Source organism: Heptranchias perlo, chromosome 3 (assembly GCF_035084215.1).
Source record: "Heptranchias perlo isolate sHepPer1 chromosome 3, sHepPer1.hap1, whole genome shotgun sequence".
Taxonomy (NCBI): Eukaryota; Metazoa; Chordata; class Chondrichthyes; order Hexanchiformes; family Hexanchidae; genus Heptranchias; species Heptranchias perlo.
Window position 1 is genome coordinate 101,813,512 of NC_090327.1, and position 18,901 is coordinate 101,832,412.

The 18,901-nt window shown below is 40.5% G+C and overlaps 1 protein-coding gene across 5 annotated transcripts in view; it reads right to left on the bottom strand.

Moving 5' to 3' along the window:
* Positions 1 to 267: 267 nt before the first annotated feature.
* The window catches only part of LOC137318413 (TPR and ankyrin repeat-containing protein 1-like), a 99,925-nt gene continuing 81,291 nt past the window's right edge, over positions 268 to 18,901 (bottom strand). For all 5 annotated transcript variants that reach the window (XM_067981322.1, XM_067981321.1, XM_067981320.1 and 2 more), the window contains 3 exons: positions 14,606 to 17,652; positions 4,254 to 4,343; positions 268 to 2,373 (listed from right to left, as the gene is read on the bottom strand). In XM_067981322.1, coding sequence (XP_067837423.1) covers positions 2,252 to 2,373; positions 4,254 to 4,343; positions 14,606 to 17,652 — 3,259 coding nt within the window. In that variant the 3' untranslated portion in view covers positions 268 to 2,251. The remainder of the gene's footprint in view (positions 2,374 to 4,253; positions 4,344 to 14,605; positions 17,653 to 18,901) is intronic.

Here is an 18,901-nt window from a genome sequence, read left to right on the forward strand (position 1 = left end):
GTGAATTACTAAGTGAATAATGAGTAGAGTAAGGTCATACGTATTGTTTGATTTTGCTTCATGCATGCTCGTATGAATTATATCATTAAATAATTAGTTTTGATTAACAAAACTACCATGAGTGTGACTTTCTTGAACCTGGACAATAGTCAGTCAAAGAATCACTGGAAATCCAGTTTTCCTTCCAGCTCTAAGTCCATCATTGGACAGTGTTTCTTCTGCTGGTTTATCGTGTTTTACGGATTAAGCATTCAATGTCACAAAACACTGTGTGGAAAATGATTTACTTCAGTAATACATTTTACAGACCAAAAACACTGGAATATTTAGAACAATTATTACAAACTTGATACCAGAAAAGGCATCTCAGTAAAAATAAGGATTTAGAAAGAAAGTACTCCTTTAGTACTCTTCAAAATGACAGTCTAGAAAAATTAAAGCTTCAGTCAGTTGGTAAAACATTATTATACCCACTATTTCCTGGAGAAAAATCGATCAATTGGTAAAATATAAAATACACTGTTATTTTAAACCTAGATGCGCAACTTGGTTAGCAATTTATTTGCTCATTTTCTTGTGCTTAAAATCTAGAATCTTTCAAGAACAAAGTAAACTTCAAATGCGGTGCAGAATTGTTTTAATCTTGAAAGGCAGCTTCTTGTAGAGCAAGCAATGTTACTCTGACATTGAGTCAGACTGCTGGTTTTGAATTTCATGAACAGGTAAAGGACTACTCAGTTTGGTAATCGCTCATTTCAAATGATGATGTAAAATGACAAGATGTGTGCAAAAAGATTAATTTACATCTGCTGGCTTGACAGTTTCCCATTTCAATAATAAAGGATAAAAATGGCTAAAAAACTAAAATCTTAAACCATCTTAGATCAAAAATTTCACAACTTGCAGACATTCATAAAAAGTTTCAAACTTTCAACAAAAGTCATTATTTGGAAGGGTTTTGTTAGCTGTTTCAAGCAATTTTACCAATTGGTCTACTCTTAATTCAAAATGGCATCTTTCAAATTATCTGTTAATTCAAGTTCAAATCTTGCAAAAATCACCTCATGTTGTGTCATTTGAATTGCTTAATTCAAACTATTGGGTAATTCAGATTTTTTTCCCGACCAAAACATTACTTTATATTAACAGGAGTAGGCTGTACATGCCTTTTCTACAATTTTGGTTGTGAACAGAATGAGCTAAAGTTGATTTTTATAAGCAATTTGGTCCAAAGTAAGTATATATCTATAAACATCTATTCCAAACGGAAGCAAAAACCTATAAATCTTAAAAAAATGGTTTAACTTCATAAAGAATACAGGTAAACTAAATTCATATAGGTAAACTAAATATTACAATCATACTTCAATGATAAACTTACAATGCTTTCATCTTTGAATTATTTTTGAATACATGTCAACAAATCAATGTAAAATTTCAAATACAACAGCATGTAAACTGAGGTGCAATAATAATGAGAAATAAAAACTTTTTTAAAAATCCAGTAAACATCAGCTCTACACTACCACGAGGAGACACTGGCATTTAGTGGTAATACATAGGATGAGTATTTGAGGAGAGATCAGTACCCTGCCAAAAAAAAAAAATCAAAAGTTAAAAATGACCAGCGATGTTAACATCCTTTTAGTTATGTCTCTGAGATGATTTTGTTTAGCAGTGAGCATGTATGACCTCATTGGCAGGACTGGTTCAGAGGTGCAATGGCACAGGTCTTGCAGCCCATCAGTCCTACTAACTCCTACCAGAAACTTTCCCTCCATCTAAACACTGATATTCAAGAACACCCCTTTATCTATGGAAGGATGAGGAAAAGTATATTGATATGAATAGGTCTATTGTGTTTTGATTTTTTTTGTATAAAAGGGGTATCAATAGATTTCCAAGGAAAAGACAATTGACCAAATGATTTTTAAAAATGTCATTCGTTGGAAAAATAAACATACCATCGTGGCAAAGGGATACAACCATCTGGTCAGTATTTGAAACAGTTGAGAAAGCCTGGCATTTGTGAAGGGCTCATCTGATGCAGATGCTGAAGTTGGCAGAAAGTAGAAGAGATCTAACAATTATCCAAGTGTATAATTAGCGGCAAATGCAGAATGAACTGTCCACATTCAATCAGCAGGATCAAAGGGATGCATCTGATATATAAATGCTGGTACACATACACTGAAATTTCAATCTTCTCCTACACACACCCCCACCCTCACTGTACAAGTTTGGCTCCCAGCTAGTGCCTTCGCTTTTTTTTGGAGCACTTCCGTTTTTTCTTGGAGCGTAATTCATCAAAGTTTTCTTGGTCGTCTTCCATGCCTTCTTCAAAATCAGCTCTGTTCTGGTTAACTTCAGTTCCTGGCAAAATATTATTGCACGTACATGAGAAATTCAACGCAACCAACATAACACTTATGATGCACGTTGTTAAAGATGCCTACTGGGCAAAGAGACACAGCAACTGGAAACACTGGGCAAAGAGACACAGCAACTGGAAACACTGGGCAAAGAGACACAGCAACGGGAAACACTGGGCAAAGAGACACAGCAACGGGAAACACTGGGCAAAGAGACACAGCAACTGGAAACACTGGGCGAAGAGCCACAGCAACTTGACAAAGGCACTGCAATGACAATTCTGGTGAAGGCAATTGACCTTCCCGGTAGTTTCAAAGTCTCATTGAAATTACAAAGAACATATTGGTCTGTGACAATTTGTCTGTAACCAGAGATGGATGGCCATGATACAACGCCAATTAAATCATGAATTCCATGAGCATGCAGGTTATTATCCAGGTGACAGTGCACTGCTGTTTGAAACACACCAGTGAAAGAGCAGCAGTAGTGCAATATTTTCAGTATAGGATTCTACTGATTGTAAAGTAGCCTGTCTAGATTGGGATCTATTTGAGTCAGACGATTGTGGACACTACGCATCGTAAGCCGGCCAAGGTTCGGTTTGTGACTGAGGTTACTTAAGGAAAGTAAGAATCTGCATTTATAAAGGCACTTTAGCACATCTCTTAAGACTTCCCTAAGTCCCTCACAGCCAATTACGTTTGAGGTGAAATTACTATTGTTATGTAGGCAAAGGTGATAGCCATTTTCCACAGAGCAAAGTCCCATAAACAGCAATGAGATAACTGATACTTATTTCATCAAAAACTGGATTTTAGCCAACATTGGTTTCCATAAGTACTAGCTATAGATTTATAATTATGGTAAGGAAAGGGTTAGTCAGAATGACTAAGTCCAATAATGGAATACTGTTAGTGATTTTTCTTTATGCTGGTGTAATGCTGGCTTTTAGCCTTTGTTTGTTAAGCAGAGTAGTATGATTCATTATTAAAATACTGACCACTGAACTTTTGAACTGAGACTGACCCAACGGCACTGGTAGCTTTCAATATGAAGTTATCACCTACTTAATAAAGGGAACTTAATTAAATGACGTGCCATTGAATACTGGTTCCTAAGTTTCAGGGAGATTGTAATAGATAATGGATGCAAGAACAACATCTGGGTAAATGTTTTACTTTTCTAATTGGGGTTTCTGAGAAAGATGGAATTAGCTGATGCCAAATGGAATAGAATCAAAGCCATACTTAGAATTAAAGGTTTCACTTGGTGGAATAGCAATTATATGTAACAAGAGCAAAATTATTGATAACGAAGTAAGGGAGTTGTACTGATCTCGTTTGCCCAACGGGAAAAACAGATGGTTAGTAAAGAAACCAGCTTAACAACTGAAATTATTGATAAGGCCAATCAGATTCTCCTTATACAGAGTTGTATTTTTACTTTTGGTCTAATCATGCAGTGCAGAAATGTGCAGATTGTCACATAGTTAGGGTGAGAGAAATATATAAAAAGTAGCAGTCTGGAATGAGCATTTGGATTCAAAAGGGTTTAATCAGCTAAAATACTGAGCTCAGAGCCGTAACACGTTTAAGTCCCCAACCATCAGGTGTGATTGTAAGTACTATCTTTTAAGTGTACATTTAAGTACTATTGCATGTACTGTATGCTTAATAAATCCCTGAATGCTTAACTTGAACGTTTCAAGAACCTTATTGATTTTGAGGAATAGACAGAACATCTAAATAGCTAAAATAATCATTTTAAAAGAAACATCTTTTACTATGGTCATTGTACAGCAATGGGCCTTAACACACTAATGTGCTGAGTTACAGAGTTCCTTATTGCATGGTTTATTATTGCTAGTTATTTAAACATACCATTATCACTCAGGTAAAGGGATCGCTTCTTGTCAGCGTCATCTACAATTTCCTGAAGAGCGCCAATTTTCTGTGATAATATTTCCTCACCTAAGGGATGTATAAAGACAAACAGATTGGTTATATAGATATCCCATACATCCAAAACTAAATTTTGAGTCTTCTGGCTGAATTAAAAGACCCACAACTGAAAGAGGAAACTAAAGGAGATTTCTTAATGTTATTTTCACCCCATTGCCATGCACCTATCTCATCTAAGAGGAAGGGAGAGAAAGCTGCTCCCATACCTGGCCAATACTACTCTAAAGCTGATTACTTGGGTGGTTGGTGGCAGTGTCCCATGGTGACAGGCTCTCTCATTTGCTCTCCTTCCTGTAGTGAGGTGCCTAATCTTCATTTCCCCAATTATGGGACAACGGAAATTGAGGACTCAAAACACTGTTCTGTGGTGCAGTACATGGCAGCTCTTAACTAACTACGTATCACTGTTATGGGGAAATGTATAGTCTTGCCTGCGCTGACTGACTTCAAACAGGATTCACAATTGGGCTGACCATTAAACTAATCCACAGCAATTCCAAGCTGAACTTGGTTATACAAGGCTTTGGCAAGACTTCATTTGGAGAACTGCGTAACCTTTTGGTCCCCCCACCTCAAGAATCACACTATGGTTCTAGGGATGGTGCAGAGGCAACCAAGATGATCCACGGCCTAAGTGCATTGAGCGAAGATTTTGTGCTTTGGGTTTGGATTCTCTGGAGAGAAGACTTAGAGAGGATCCGATTTAGCTTAAAATTATTTAGGGCATCAATAACATACAACTTGATGGATTGTTTGTGATGATGGGCCAGCCAGAGGTAGGGGCTATCATTTAAATTAACAAAGCAGGGAATCAGGCTGGATGTGCAGAAGTTATATTTTTCCCCAGAGATTGATGGACCTGTGGATTCCAGAGTTGGTGGACCTGTGGATTCCAGAGTTGGTAGTGAGGACTGACTCCTTGCAGTCCTTCCAGGAGATGTTAGATGCATTTTTGGAAAAATACATGATCGGGCAGAAGAAAGGTGAGATCCTGGTAATAACCAATAAGTCTGGGGCCTCCAAGGGCTTGCCTATCACCTTTGACGGGTCAGAGAGGAATTTTTGCCAGAGAGTTCCTGAATTGGCTACGGGTCTCTTTTTATCCCTTTTCCCAGTCTAGGAAGGGGGGTAATGAAGGGTGGGAATGAGTGCAGCAAAAAGTGGGGCAAGCCCGTATGGCCTTTACTCATCCTCGATACATATCATTAACCTATGCCAAAGAGACCATTAAAATCCAGTGTCACACTCCTCGCTTTCATCGAGTGAACAGGTATTTTAGCTGCTTAGGCCTTATTATTGTAATGAAAATCACTTTAAATTATTACAGCTAAGTTGCTGGTGAGCAAACCTTTTTAGTTTACTATTTTGGCTCTTCAATGTTTACTCTCACCCCCCCCTCCCCCCACCATGTTTCTTTAGACCTCTCTGCTCCCCTTCACCTCCACAATGGCAAACATGATTCCCCAGCCAATAGTGCTGACAGCCAACTCACTCCCAAGCCCTTTCTCTTTAAATAATGACCACCAAAACGCACACAATACCACCCCTGGCTGACATGCCCACTGATCTTCCCTCCCTCAAGAGAAGCATTTCGTCTCCTTCTGGATGCCTCCTATCAAGAGAATTGAAGACGTTGGAACGCAATAAGGGAAATTGTGGCCAGTGCGTGACCTAGACATTGGAATACCAATGATCAATGTCACCGCTTGAAGGCAACAATTATATAATTATGTATGTTAGTAACGATTAAGGTTAGCGATTTCTCATGGTATGACATCCTGCAACAAATACTATCACTGGTATCAGTAATGGTGACCATGAAGCTGTCAGATTGTCGTAAAAACCCAACTGGTTCACTAATGTCCTTTCGGGAAAAATACCTGCCGTCCTTACCCGGTCTGGCCTATAAGTGAATCCAGTCCCACACCAAGATGGTTGACTCGGAACAGTTTCTTAAGTGGCCTACCAAGCCATTCAGTTGCACAAGGAAACTATGGATGGGCAATAAATGCCGGCCTTGCCAGCGACACCCACATCCTGGGAATGAATAAAGAATTTGAGAGCTAGGACAGGAGTGATGGGCTGAATTTTTCCTTCAGTGTTATAAAATTCTGAGAGACAAATAAGTTGTGGGTTCAGCACTGAAATGCAGTTGGCTTGAAAGTACCGTCAGTTATTTGAGCTTGATGGCCACATTATCCCGATTTAATTCATTTATTAGCAAAGAGGCTTGTTGAATCACTGCTCCACTCTGACCTGGAGTTTTTTTATTTTCCGAAAAACAACACTTATTATTAATTATTTTTGAAGAAATAAATTCATTGGAATATTTTAAATGCCAGCCCATGAATGCTTATCAGGGTGTCCTGAGCAACCAGACGTGGATGAGAACAGCCCAGTAATCTGCCATGCCACAAATTGAGACTGAGGTGCAGTTTCACCCATAGCCAGAGTCTTTCTCTTTGGCCTTCCCAGATTCATTATCAGAACTTGCTGGACTAATATTTTGGGACACTGACCAAATGCGTAGTTTTAATTTGCATTAATTTGCAACATACTTGTCGGAACCTCCTTCCTATTTCCATGAGCAACGGTCTGTGTGATTTTCTCTGCAACTACCTCAGCTTTCAGCACCGTTTCACCCCACCATTGGTGGCAGAGCCTTCAGCCACTGCACTCTGGAATTTCCTTTGTAAACCCCTTCCTCATGGCACTTTCCTCTCCTCTCCCCCACACCAACCCCCACACCTCATACCCCTCCTCTGTCCAAAAGGCTCCTGGAAACATCTTTTCGGCCTCATCTTCGGTCACTCTGTGCAATTTTTCTCCCTATTGGGGAGCTATGGGACATCCTGCTACATTAAGGACACGATGGATCTAGGTCTGGGGAATGAAGTGGGGCAAGTGGAGCATATTTCAGTGGGGGAGCCTTTGGGAAACAATGATCACAATATCATTAGGTTTAGAGTAATTATAGAAAGGGACAAGGAACAATCAAAGGTGAAGATATGCAACTGGAAGATGGCTAATTTCAGTGAGTTGAAAAGGGATCTGGCCCAGATGGATTGGATACAATGATTGGCAGGTAAACCAGTAAATGAGCAATGGGAGGCCTTCAAGGAGGAGATAGTTTGGGTACAGACTAAACACATTCATATGAGAAGGAATGGAGGGGCATCCAAAGCTAAGCTCCCTGGATTACTAAAGAAATTGAGATTAAAATGAAACAGAAAAAGGAGGCTTACGATAAATGTCGGGTTCACAATATAGTAGAGAATCAAGCAGAATCCAGAAAGGGCAGAGGAGAACTGAAAAAGGAAATAAGAAGGGCAAAGAGATTGTTTGAGAATAGATTAACGGGTAACATAAAAGGGAACACTAAAGTAATTTAGAAACATATAAAGAGTAAAAGGATAGTCAAAGGAAAGGTGGGATCAATTAGGGACCAAAAAAGAGATCTTCTTGTGGCAGCATAGGGCATGGCTGAGGTAGTAAATGATTATTTTGCATCTGTCTTCACAAAAGAAAAGGATGCTTCCAACGTCAGTCAAGGAGGAGGTAGTAGAGTAATTGAATAGGATAAAAAGGAGGAACATGAAAGGTTGGCTCAAAGTAGAAAAGTCACCCAGTCCGGATGCATCCTAGGTTGCTGAGGGAAGTAAAGGTGGAAATAGCAGAGGCTCTGGACACAATCTTTCAATCCTCCTTGGAAATGGGAGTGGTGCCAGAGGACTGAGGGTTGTAAATGTTACACCCCTGTTCAAAAAAGGTAAGAGGGATAAGCCTTCCTACAGACTACAGAGCAGTCAGCCAAACATCGGTGGGAGGGGGAACTTTGAGAGACCATAAGCCAGGACAAAATTATTTGTCACTTGGAAAAACGTGGGTCAATAAATGGCAGCCAGCATGGATTTGTAAAGGCAAATCATGTCTGACAAACTTGATTGAGTTCTTTGATGAAGAGGGTTGATGAGGGTGGTGCGCTTGATGTTGTGTATATGGATTTTCTAAAGGCGTTTGATAAAGTGCCACATAATAGGCTTGTTAGCAAAATTGAAGCCCATGGGATTAAAGGGACAGTGGCAACGTGGATACGAAATTGGCTAAGAGACAGAAAGCAGACAGTAGTGGTGAATGGCTGTTTTTCAAACTGGAGGAAAATATACAGTGGTGTTCCCCAGGGGTCAGTACTAGGACCACTGCTCTTTTTGATATATATTAATGACCTGGACATGGGTACAAAGGGCATAATTTCAAAGCCTGCAGATGACACAATACTCAGAAATGTAATAAACGGTGAGGGGGTTAATAGTAGACTTCAGGAGGACACATACTGGTGAAATGGGCAGACACATGGCAGATCATAGAATCATACAACACAGAAGGCGGCCATTCGGCCCGTCGTGCATGTGCCGGCTCTATGAAAGAGCTGTCCAATTTAGACTCACACCCCAGCTTTTTCCCCATAACCCTGCAAATTCGTCTTCTTCAAGTAATTGCCTTTTAAAAGTTCCTATGGAATCTACTTCCACCACCCTTCAAGTAGTGCGTTCCAGATCTTAACAACCCTGTGAGAAAAAATTTCTACTCTAGATCTTTAGCCCATTATTTTAAATCTATGGCATCTGGTTACTGACCCACTTGCCAGCGGGAAAAGTTTCTCCATACTTGCCCTATCAAAACCCCTCATAATTTTGAATACGTCTATTAGGTTTTCCCTTAACCTTCTCTGCTCTAAGGAGAACAACCCCAGCTTCTCCAATCTCTCCACATAACTGAAGTCCCTCATCCCTGGTATCATCCTGGTAAACCTCCTCTGTACCCTCTCCCAGGCTTTGACATCCTTCCTAAAGTGTGGTGCCCAGAATTGTACACAATACTCCAACTGAGGCCCCTATTTATAAAGCCAAGTATCCCATACGCTTTCTTAACCGCCTTATCAACTTGCCCTGCCACGTTCAAAGCTTTGTGAATATGCACCCCTAAGGACCCTCTGCTCCTGCCCCCCTCAAAATAGTACCATTTAGAATATATTGCCTCTCAATGCTGTTTCTCCCAAAGTGCATCACCCATTAAATTATCCGCATTAAATTGCATCACCCAACTGTCTACCCATTTCACCAGTCTATGTCCTCCTCAAGTCTGCTACTATGCTTCTCACTATTTACTACTTGCCAAGTTTTGTATCATCCGCAAATTTCGAATTGTATTCCCTATACTCAAGTCCAGGTCATTTATATAACATTCGTATAACAAGAAAAGCAATGATCCTAATACTGGCCTCTGGGGGACCCCACTACATACTTCTCTCCAGTCAGAAAAACATCCATTCACCACAACTCTCTGCCTCCTATCCATTAGCCAATTACGTACCCAAGTTACCACCATCCCTTCAATCCCATGTGCTTCTATTTTCCAAATAAGTCTGTTTATGTGGTACTTTATCAATTGCCTTTTGAAAGTCCATATATACATCTACTGCACTACCTTCATCAACCCTCTCTGATAAGAATATAAGAAATAGGAGCAGCAGTAGGCCATACGGCCCCTCGAGCCTGCTTCGCCATTTAATAAGATCATGGCTGGTTTTCAACTTCAATTCCACTTTCCTGCCCTATCCCCATATCCCTTGATTCTCCCAGAGTCCAAAAATCTATCTATCTCAGCCTTGAATATACTCAACGACTCAACAGCCACAGCCCTCTGGGGTAGAGAATTCCAAAGATTCACAACCCTCAGTGAAGACATGCCTCCTCATCTCAGTCTTAAATGGCCGGCCCCTTATCCTGCAACTATGCTCCCTAGTTCTAGACTCTCCAGCCATGGGAAACAATCTCTCAGCCTTTACCCCCTCAGAATCTTTTATGTTTCAATGAGATCACCTCTCATTCTTCTAAACTCCAGAGAGCATAGGCCCATTCTAGTCAACCTCTCCACATACGACAACTCTCTCTTCCGAGGAATTAATCTAGAGAACCTTCGTTGCACCACCTCTAAGGCAAGTATATCCTTCCTTGGATAAGACCACCAAAACTGTACGCAGTACTCCAGATGAGGTCTCACCAAAGCCCTGTACAATTGTAGTAAGAGTTCCTTACTCTTGTACTCCAACCCCTTTGCAATAAAGGCCAACGTGCCATTTGCCTTCTTAATTGCTTGCTGTACCTACATGCTAACTTTTTGTGTTTCTTGTACCAGGACACCCAAGTCTCTCTGGATACCAACATTTAACAGTTTCTCATCATTTAAAAAAGATTCTGTTTTTCTATTCTTCCTACCAAAGTGAATAACCTCACATTTCCCTACATTATATTCCATCAGCCACCTTCTTGCCCGCTCACTTAACCTGTCTATATCCCTTTGCAGACTCTGTGAACTCCTCCCAGCTTACTTTTCCACCTACCTTTGTATTGTCAACAAACTTGGATACACTACACTCGGTCTCTTCATCCAAATCATTAATATAGACTGTAAATAGCTGAGGCCCAAGCACCGATCCTTGTGGTAACCCACTAGTTACAGCTTGCCAAACTGAAAATGACCCCTTTATCCCAACTCTGTTTTCTGTCTGTTAACCAATCCTCTATCCATGCTAATATATTACCCCCAACCCCATGAGCTCTTATCTTGTGTAACAACCTTTTATGTGGCACCTTATCGAATGCCTTTTGAAAAGCCAAACATACTACATCTGCTGGTTCCCCTTTATCTCCCTGCTAGTTACATCCTCAAGAAACTCTAATAAATTTGTCAAACACGAGTTCCCTTTCATAAAACCATGTTGACTGCCTAATGATTTTCTAAGTGCCCTGTTACCACTTCCTTAATAATGGATTACAGCATTTTTCCAACAACTGATGTCAGGCTAACTGTCCTGTAGTTCCCTGTTTTCTCTCTCCCTCCTTTCTTGAATAGCGGGGTTACATTTGCTACCTTCCAATCCGCGGGGACCGTTCGAGAATCTAGGGAATTTTGGAAGATCACAACCAATGCATCCACTATCTCTGCAGCCACCTCTTTAGAACCCACGGATGTAGGCCATTAGGTTCAGGGGATTTATCGGCTTTTAGTCCCACTAGTTTCTCAAGTACTTTTTCTCTACTGATAATAATTACTTTAAGTTCCTCACTCTCATTAGTCCCTTGGTTCCCCGCTATTTCTGGTATGCTTCGTGTCTTCTACTGTGAAGACAGATACAAAATATTTGTTTAACGCATCTGCCATTTCCTGATTCCCCATTATAATTTCTCCTGTCTCAGCCTTTAAGAGACCAAAGTTTACTTTTGCTACTCTTCCTTTTTACATACTTGTAGAAGCTCTTACAATCCGTTTTTATATTTCTTGCTAGTTTACTTTCATATTCTATCTTTTCCTTTTTTATCAATTTTTTGGTCGTCCTTTGCTAGTTTCTAAAACTCTCCCCATCCTCAGGCTTACTACTCTTCTTGGCAACATTATAGGCCTCTTCTTTTAATCTAATACTATTCTTAACTTCTTTAGTTAGCCACAGGTGAATCATTTTTCCCATGGAGTTTTTATTTCTCAATGGAATGTACATTTGTTGAGAAATATTTTTGAAATATTTTTTTAAATGTTTGCCATTGCTTTCCAACTGTCTTACCCTTTAATTTAATTTCCCAATCTACCTTAGTCAACTCACCGCTCATACTATATAATTGGCTTTATTTAAGTTTAAGACTCTAGTTTCAGACTTAAGTACATCACTCTCAAACTCAATGTGAAATTCTATCATATTATGATCACTCTTCTCCAGAGGATCCTTTACTGTGAGATTACTAATTAACCCTGTCTCATTACGCAATACAAAATCTAAAATAGCCTGTTCCCTGGTTGGTTCCATGGCATATTGCTCCAGGAAACCGTCTCAAATGCATTCCGTGAACTCGTCCTCCAGACTACCTTTGCCAATTTGATTCGCCCAGTCTATATGAAGATTAAAGGACTCCATAATTACTGCATTACCTTTGTTACAAGCTCTTATTATTTCATGATTAATACTCCGTCAAACTCCCAACAGCATTTTCTGCCCCTTGTTATTTCTTATTTCCACCCATACTGATTCTACTTCCTGATCTTCTGAGCCAAGATCCTTTCTCACTACTGTCCTTATGTCATTCTTTATTATTAGGGCTATACCCCCTCCTTTTCCATTCTGCCTGTCTTTTCTAAACGTCATGTACCCTGGAATATTTAGTTACCAATCTCGGTCACTTCGCAACCATGTCTCTGTAATGGCTATTAGATCAAACCCATTTATTCAGATAAAGAGCTTTTAATTTTGACTTTTTACCATTTTTTCCTGCTTTGACCTTACTTGTTGATGCTCTATTATTGGTAAATTCTCTGTCCCTTCCTGCCACACTCTGCTTATCTTTACCCAAATCACTACACTGCTGTGTTGCTTTGACTTTTCTCATTATATTTCTAAATTTCCCCTCACCTGACACCCCCCCCACAACCTTTTTAGTTTAAAGCCCTATCTACAGTCCTAGATATTCGATTCGCCAGGAACGCTGGTTCCAGCCCAGTTTAAGTGCAGCCCGTCCCAACGGAACAGCTCCCTCCTTCCCCAGTACTGGTGCCAGTGCCCATGAATCGAAACCCCTGTCTCCCACACCACTCTTTGAGCCACGCATTGAACTCTCTGATCTGTTTGTCCCTATACCAATTTGCACAGGTAGTAATCCAGGTATTATTACCTTTGAGGTTCTGCTTATTTGTTCCTCAAATTGTCTATGCAGAACCCCATTCTTAGTTTTACCTATGTCATTGGTTCTTACGTGGACCACGACAACTGGATTCTCCCCCTCATGGTCCAAGTTCTTTTCCAGCCGCGAGGAGATGTCCTTAACCCTGGCACCGGGCAGGCAACACAGCCTTCAGGACTCTCGGTCGCGGCTGCAGAGAACTTCATCTCTGATGCTTCATCAAAAAACTCAAATCAGGTTAGTCAGACACGATTTGCCTTTAACAAGTGAGAATTCATTTTGTCGTTGACAATGGTCTCTAGTAGTTTTACCACCACTGATGTTAGACTTACTGGCCTGTTACCAGATTTATCCCTCTCCCTTTTTTTGAATAGGGATGTAACAATCCACCATTCCTCTGGCACCACTCCCATATCCAAGGAGAATTGAAAGATTGTGGTCAAAACTTCTGCTAGCTCCACCCTACTTCTCTCAGCAACCTAGGAAGCATCCCATCTGGACCCGGTGACTTGATAACTTTGAGTGATGCCAACCTATTTAGCAACTCCTTTCTATCTATTTTTATTCTATCCAATATCTCTACTCCCTCCTCCTCTACTACGACATTAACTTTATCCTCTTCTTTTGTGAAGACAGATGCGATGTACTCATTCAGATGAAATGTAATGCAGAGAAGTGCGAAGTGATGCATTTTGGAAGGAAGAATGAGGAGAGGCAATATAAATTAAATGGCATAATTTTAAAAGGGGGTGCAGGAACAGAGGGACCTGTGGATTCACATACACAAATCTCTGACAAGTCAATAAGGATGTTAAAAAAAGCATACGAGATCCTGGGCTTTATGTGCATTCCAGACCATAACAGCTCGCTGAGTAAAAAAAAATTCTCATCTCCCCCCTGGCTTTTTTGCCAATTATCTTAAATCTGTATCCTCTGGTTACTGACCCTCCTTCTCCCTATCTATTCTGTCAAAACCCCTCTATTAAATCTCCCCATAACCGTCATTGCTCTAAGGAGAACAATCTCAGCTTCTCTAGTCAAATAAGGAGAAACTGTTTCCACTGGCAGGAGGGTCAGTGACCAGAGGACACAGATTTAAGATAACTGGCAAAAGAACCAGAGGAGAGAAGAGGAGAATTTTTTTTATGCAGCAAGTTGTTATGATTTGGAATGCACTGCCTGAAAGGGTGGTGGAAGCAGATTCAATAGTAACTTTCAAAAGTGAATTGGATAAATACTTGAAAAGGAAAAATTTGCAGGGCTATGGGAAAAGAGCAGGGCAGTGGGACTAATTCAATAGCTCTTTCAAAGAGCCAGCACAGGCACAATGGGCCAAATGGTCTCCTTCTGTGCAGTAAGACTCTAAGATTCTTTAATTGAGCAGTCAACCATAAATTAGGAAACTACAAATCAAAGTGCATTCTTAAGAAAAAAAAAATCCACAGATGTAAGACCAGCTTATTTTTCGTTAAATGCACATTGTCCACTTTAAGGGGAATGATGAGGGGAAAAAGTAGCCAATTCTAAAGAAAGATACACTACCTTTTGCCCAGATCTTGAGGTTGTAGATATTGTCTATTGAAGCTACAATTGCATCATTACAGCTCTTCAGTTTTCCATACATCACTTTTGATAGTTCTTTAGACGTCAAGTGATCTGTGGCCGTTTCCTCAAGACACTGCAGCATATTTCTGCTTTTGCCCATGACAGGCTCCACAGAACCTCTGAAGTAAGACAAGTAAGCATTGTAGGCAGCTTCTTTCTTTTTGTGCTCTTCAAGGCTGATGTGAGTTTTAAAACATTCGCGTGGGTACAAAGTTTCGCTTTCTTCATCTTCGTTCTCGTCACAGTTTTCTGAGATCTGGTTAGCAGCCTCTTCACATTCCTGCTCTTGGTGAAGGTCAGCATAGCTTTTAGGGCCTCTGGCAAATTTCGCCCCACAAATATCGCACTGCGTCTCGTCTACTTGGGCCTCTCTGAAGTTGCTGGGAACCTCTTCCCTTTGTTGAGCAGCATCTGAAACTGCTTGTGTCAAGAGCGTTGGCAAGTATTTGCACACTCTAATTACGTGCAGTAGAACCTGCCATTTCCTTCTCACGTTTGCTTTCTGCAATTTAGATGCCATGTCCTGGAGACTATCATCTTTTTCTTCAAGATACTGAGCAACATCAGGAGCACTATGGTCTTCCTCTGGGATGAGTGGAATCTCATCAATTTTTGTTCGATATTCATCAGTAAATCTTTCAGCATGAATGTTCCGAAAATAAATACCATGCACTGAACCAAGGCCAAAGTGGTGATCCCATTTCCAAACACAGTCATGCAAAGACTCATCATCTCTCTTACTCAATAGATCCTGAAGGGCACTCACCACATCTTTAACATTTTGTGCTCTATTAACCTTTTTTACAAGATCTATGAGTCTTGCTGGAACCTTTGACCCATGCTCTTCGGTGATTGTTCTCAAATTTTTCTCCACCTCGCTGAAGCTACATCTGATCACCATTTCCGTCCAAGATTCCAGAACATGTCTTGCATTTACCAACATCACCAGACACAGAACCACTGTCCTCTCTGCCTCTCCTGATGAAGTATAATCTGGATCACTGAAGGCATCCAGAAGAACATTGAAGTCACCACACAAGACAGTGACCAAGTAGGACAAATGTTGCTTCATTTTATGAATTATCCAGGGCAAATCCTTTGGTTTGTATTCATTTATGATGCTAAAGGTGTCTTTGGTCTTTTTGTGTTTGAATTGTCCTTTGAACATGAAGTTCCAGTAATGAAGAAGAGCTACAAAGCTTCTTGGGAGACAGACAACAAGGTTCTTCATGAGATGCATAAGGATAGAACAACATAAAACAAACTGGAATTCAAGCACTGTGACAGTGTTGGCTATACTTGGGATGAGGGGATCAACACATCTCTTAACTAGTACATTCATGAACCGGAAGAAGTTGTGAATGCACTGCTCTGGGTCTGAGTGTTCATAGAAATCCTTCATAGATGTAACTAGCAGCCTGAAAATACATAAATGTAGCGTTTTGGTAGGCAGCATCCCAAGTTTGCCTTGTGCAACTCTTTGTTTCCTGCTTTTGTCTTGAAAGTCTGGGCCCTTATCCCATTTCCTTCGTTCAGAGTCAAATGCTTTTTCTTCTTTTAAGAGCAGGTCTTCAATCTTCTTGGGGTAGTCACAAGTTAGAAGGTAAACCTGTTGGGCCTGTAGCCACAGATCTGTTGATGTTCTTCGTTTTTGAACTGTAGTACATTCAAAACAAGAAGAAATGTATTCCCTCAGTACAGACTTAAAGCTGTGATATTTAATCTTCTTCACTAATCCCAAGACAGATGAGCAAGCACGAGGGTTCTTAGATAGAACACTCTGATGAAAATGTTTTGGGTAAAAAGCATTTAGCAGAGAGGTGCACAAAGCATATGGGTCTCCAGTGAGAATATCTCCAATTTTCTCAACTTCTGGAAAGGTCTCTTTAGGATAGAAACGTTCGGCTTCCAGCAACATTCCATTCAGGGCGGTCAGATACAACTTGGCTTCAAGTGAATATTTTGCTTCGTGCCGTTTCAAAGTCCTATGATGATCTTGACAGGAGGGAGACTTACAGGGCAAACCACAGATAAACTTTTGACAAACATCTGGAACATTCTGTCCCGCTGACTTAATTTTTTCAGCAAAGTCACAAAGGCGAAGCAATAAGTGCTTCTGTAGCGAGATCCTAAATTCTTTTATTTCAAATTTGAAAAAGCTGCCTTGCTTTTCCATCTTCTCGTGTAGATTTGGGTCAAAATCCAGCTGCAAAAACCTCACTCCTTCGTACAGTGGAATTAAGCCAAACTTAACATCCACTGGTAAAATCCCAAAAAATGCATAGCAAGCTTTGACCATCTCTTTTTCAGCATTGTTCTGAGCATTCTTAAGAGCTTTCACCAACTGTACCAACATCTCCAGACAAGTCAATGATTGCTCAAAATCTGATGAAGCCTCAGGGTCTTTCTCCAGTAAAAAGAAGAAGCTCTCCACAACTCCAGCACTGTTATTTTCATATTTAAACATGTCAAAAGCTTCTCTAATCAAATTGGTCTGTTCATTTAGAAGGCCTTTCAGTAGCATGGCTTCTGCTATATGAGAGGACTCTCGTTTTCTGATTTTGAAGAGAGTGGTTGCTTCATCTAGCATTTCTTCGATACTTTTTTTGTCTGAGGCACTAATCTCTTTTCCTTTTCTTTCTTCAAGTAGTCTCACTCGCGCTGCAGCAACAAGACATTCAGCTTGAAATTCCTTCTTTTTTGAAAGCCTTGCTGCTTCTTGGAGTTTTCCATGCTCCCGCATCAAAATGGCAGCTTCCTCCTCCCGCCCCTGGCTTTTCAGGAGTTCAGCTGCTTGAGGCAAACACTTGTTTGACTTCAGGAAAATTAGCTGGTCTTCAGGATCAAGGTAAGACAGAGGGTTCATCATTTCAGTGAGCTTGTTCTCCCTCAGATACTTGGCAGCAGCCTTTAAACGGAACTCATCCACAGAGTATGGAAGCTTTGTGACAGGCTGATTCTTTTTACAAAGTATCTCTTCATATCTAGAATTAAAAAACAAAGAGACTTGCACGTTAATACGTAGCTCCACTGTGGGGAATTATCTGTGTGCAAAGCAGAAGTGCAAATGCACATTTTTTAAAAAACTGATAAATCAGAAAACATTTAGCTAGCTTTTCATGTCTTCACTCAAGAGGAGGATGCTGCCAATGTTACGATGTGGAGATGCCGGTGATGGACTGGGGCTGACAATTGTAAACAATTTTACAACAATGTTACAGTAAAGGAGGTGGTAGAAAAACTGGATATGATAAAAACAGATAAAGAGGAGGTACTAAAACAGTTGACTGTGCTCAAGGTAGCTGTCTAGATGGGATGCATCTTAGGTTGCTGAGGGAAGTAAGGGTGGAAGTAGCCGAGGCTCTGGCCAAAATCTTTCAATCTTCCTTGGATATGGGAGCGGTGTCAGAGGACTTGAGGGTTGCAAATATTACACTCCTGTTCAAAAAAGGGGAGAGGGATCAACCCGGCAATTACAGGCCAGTTAGCCTAACGTCGGTGGTGGGGAAACTTCTGGAGACAATAATCCGAGACAAAATTACTGTCACTTGGAAGAACATGGGTTAATAAACAACAGCCAACATAGTTTTGTCAAAGGCAAATTGTGTCTGACGAATGTGATTCAGTTCTTCGATGAAATAACGGAGAGGACTGATGAGGGTAACGTGATTGATGTTGTGTATATGGACTTTCAGAAGGTGTTTGATAAAGTACCACATAATAGGCTTGCTAGCAAAATTGAAGCCCAGCAAGGCCCCACAAAAGCATTGATATTAACGACCAGACAATCTATTTGTGATATTGGTTGAGGGATAAATGTTGGCTAGGACACTGGGAGACCTCCGCTTCTCCTCTTCAGGAAGTGCCATGGGATCTTTTATGGCCTCGGTTTAATATCTCATTCGAAAAACAGCACCTCCGGCAATGCATCACTCCCTCAGTACTGTACTGAAGTGTCATCATGGATTATATGCTCAAGTCTCTGGAGTGGGACTTGAACCCACTATCATCTGACTCAGAGGCAAGAATGCTACCACTGTACCAAAGCTCAACTAGAATCATAAAAACATACAGCACAGAAGGAGGCTGTTCAACCCATCGTGCCTGTTTCTGCTCTCTGAAAGATCTACCAATTAGTCCCACACCCCTGCTCTTTCTTTGTAGCACTGCAAATTTTTCCTTTTCAAGTATATATCTAATTCCTTTTTGATATATGTTAATGACCTGGACTTG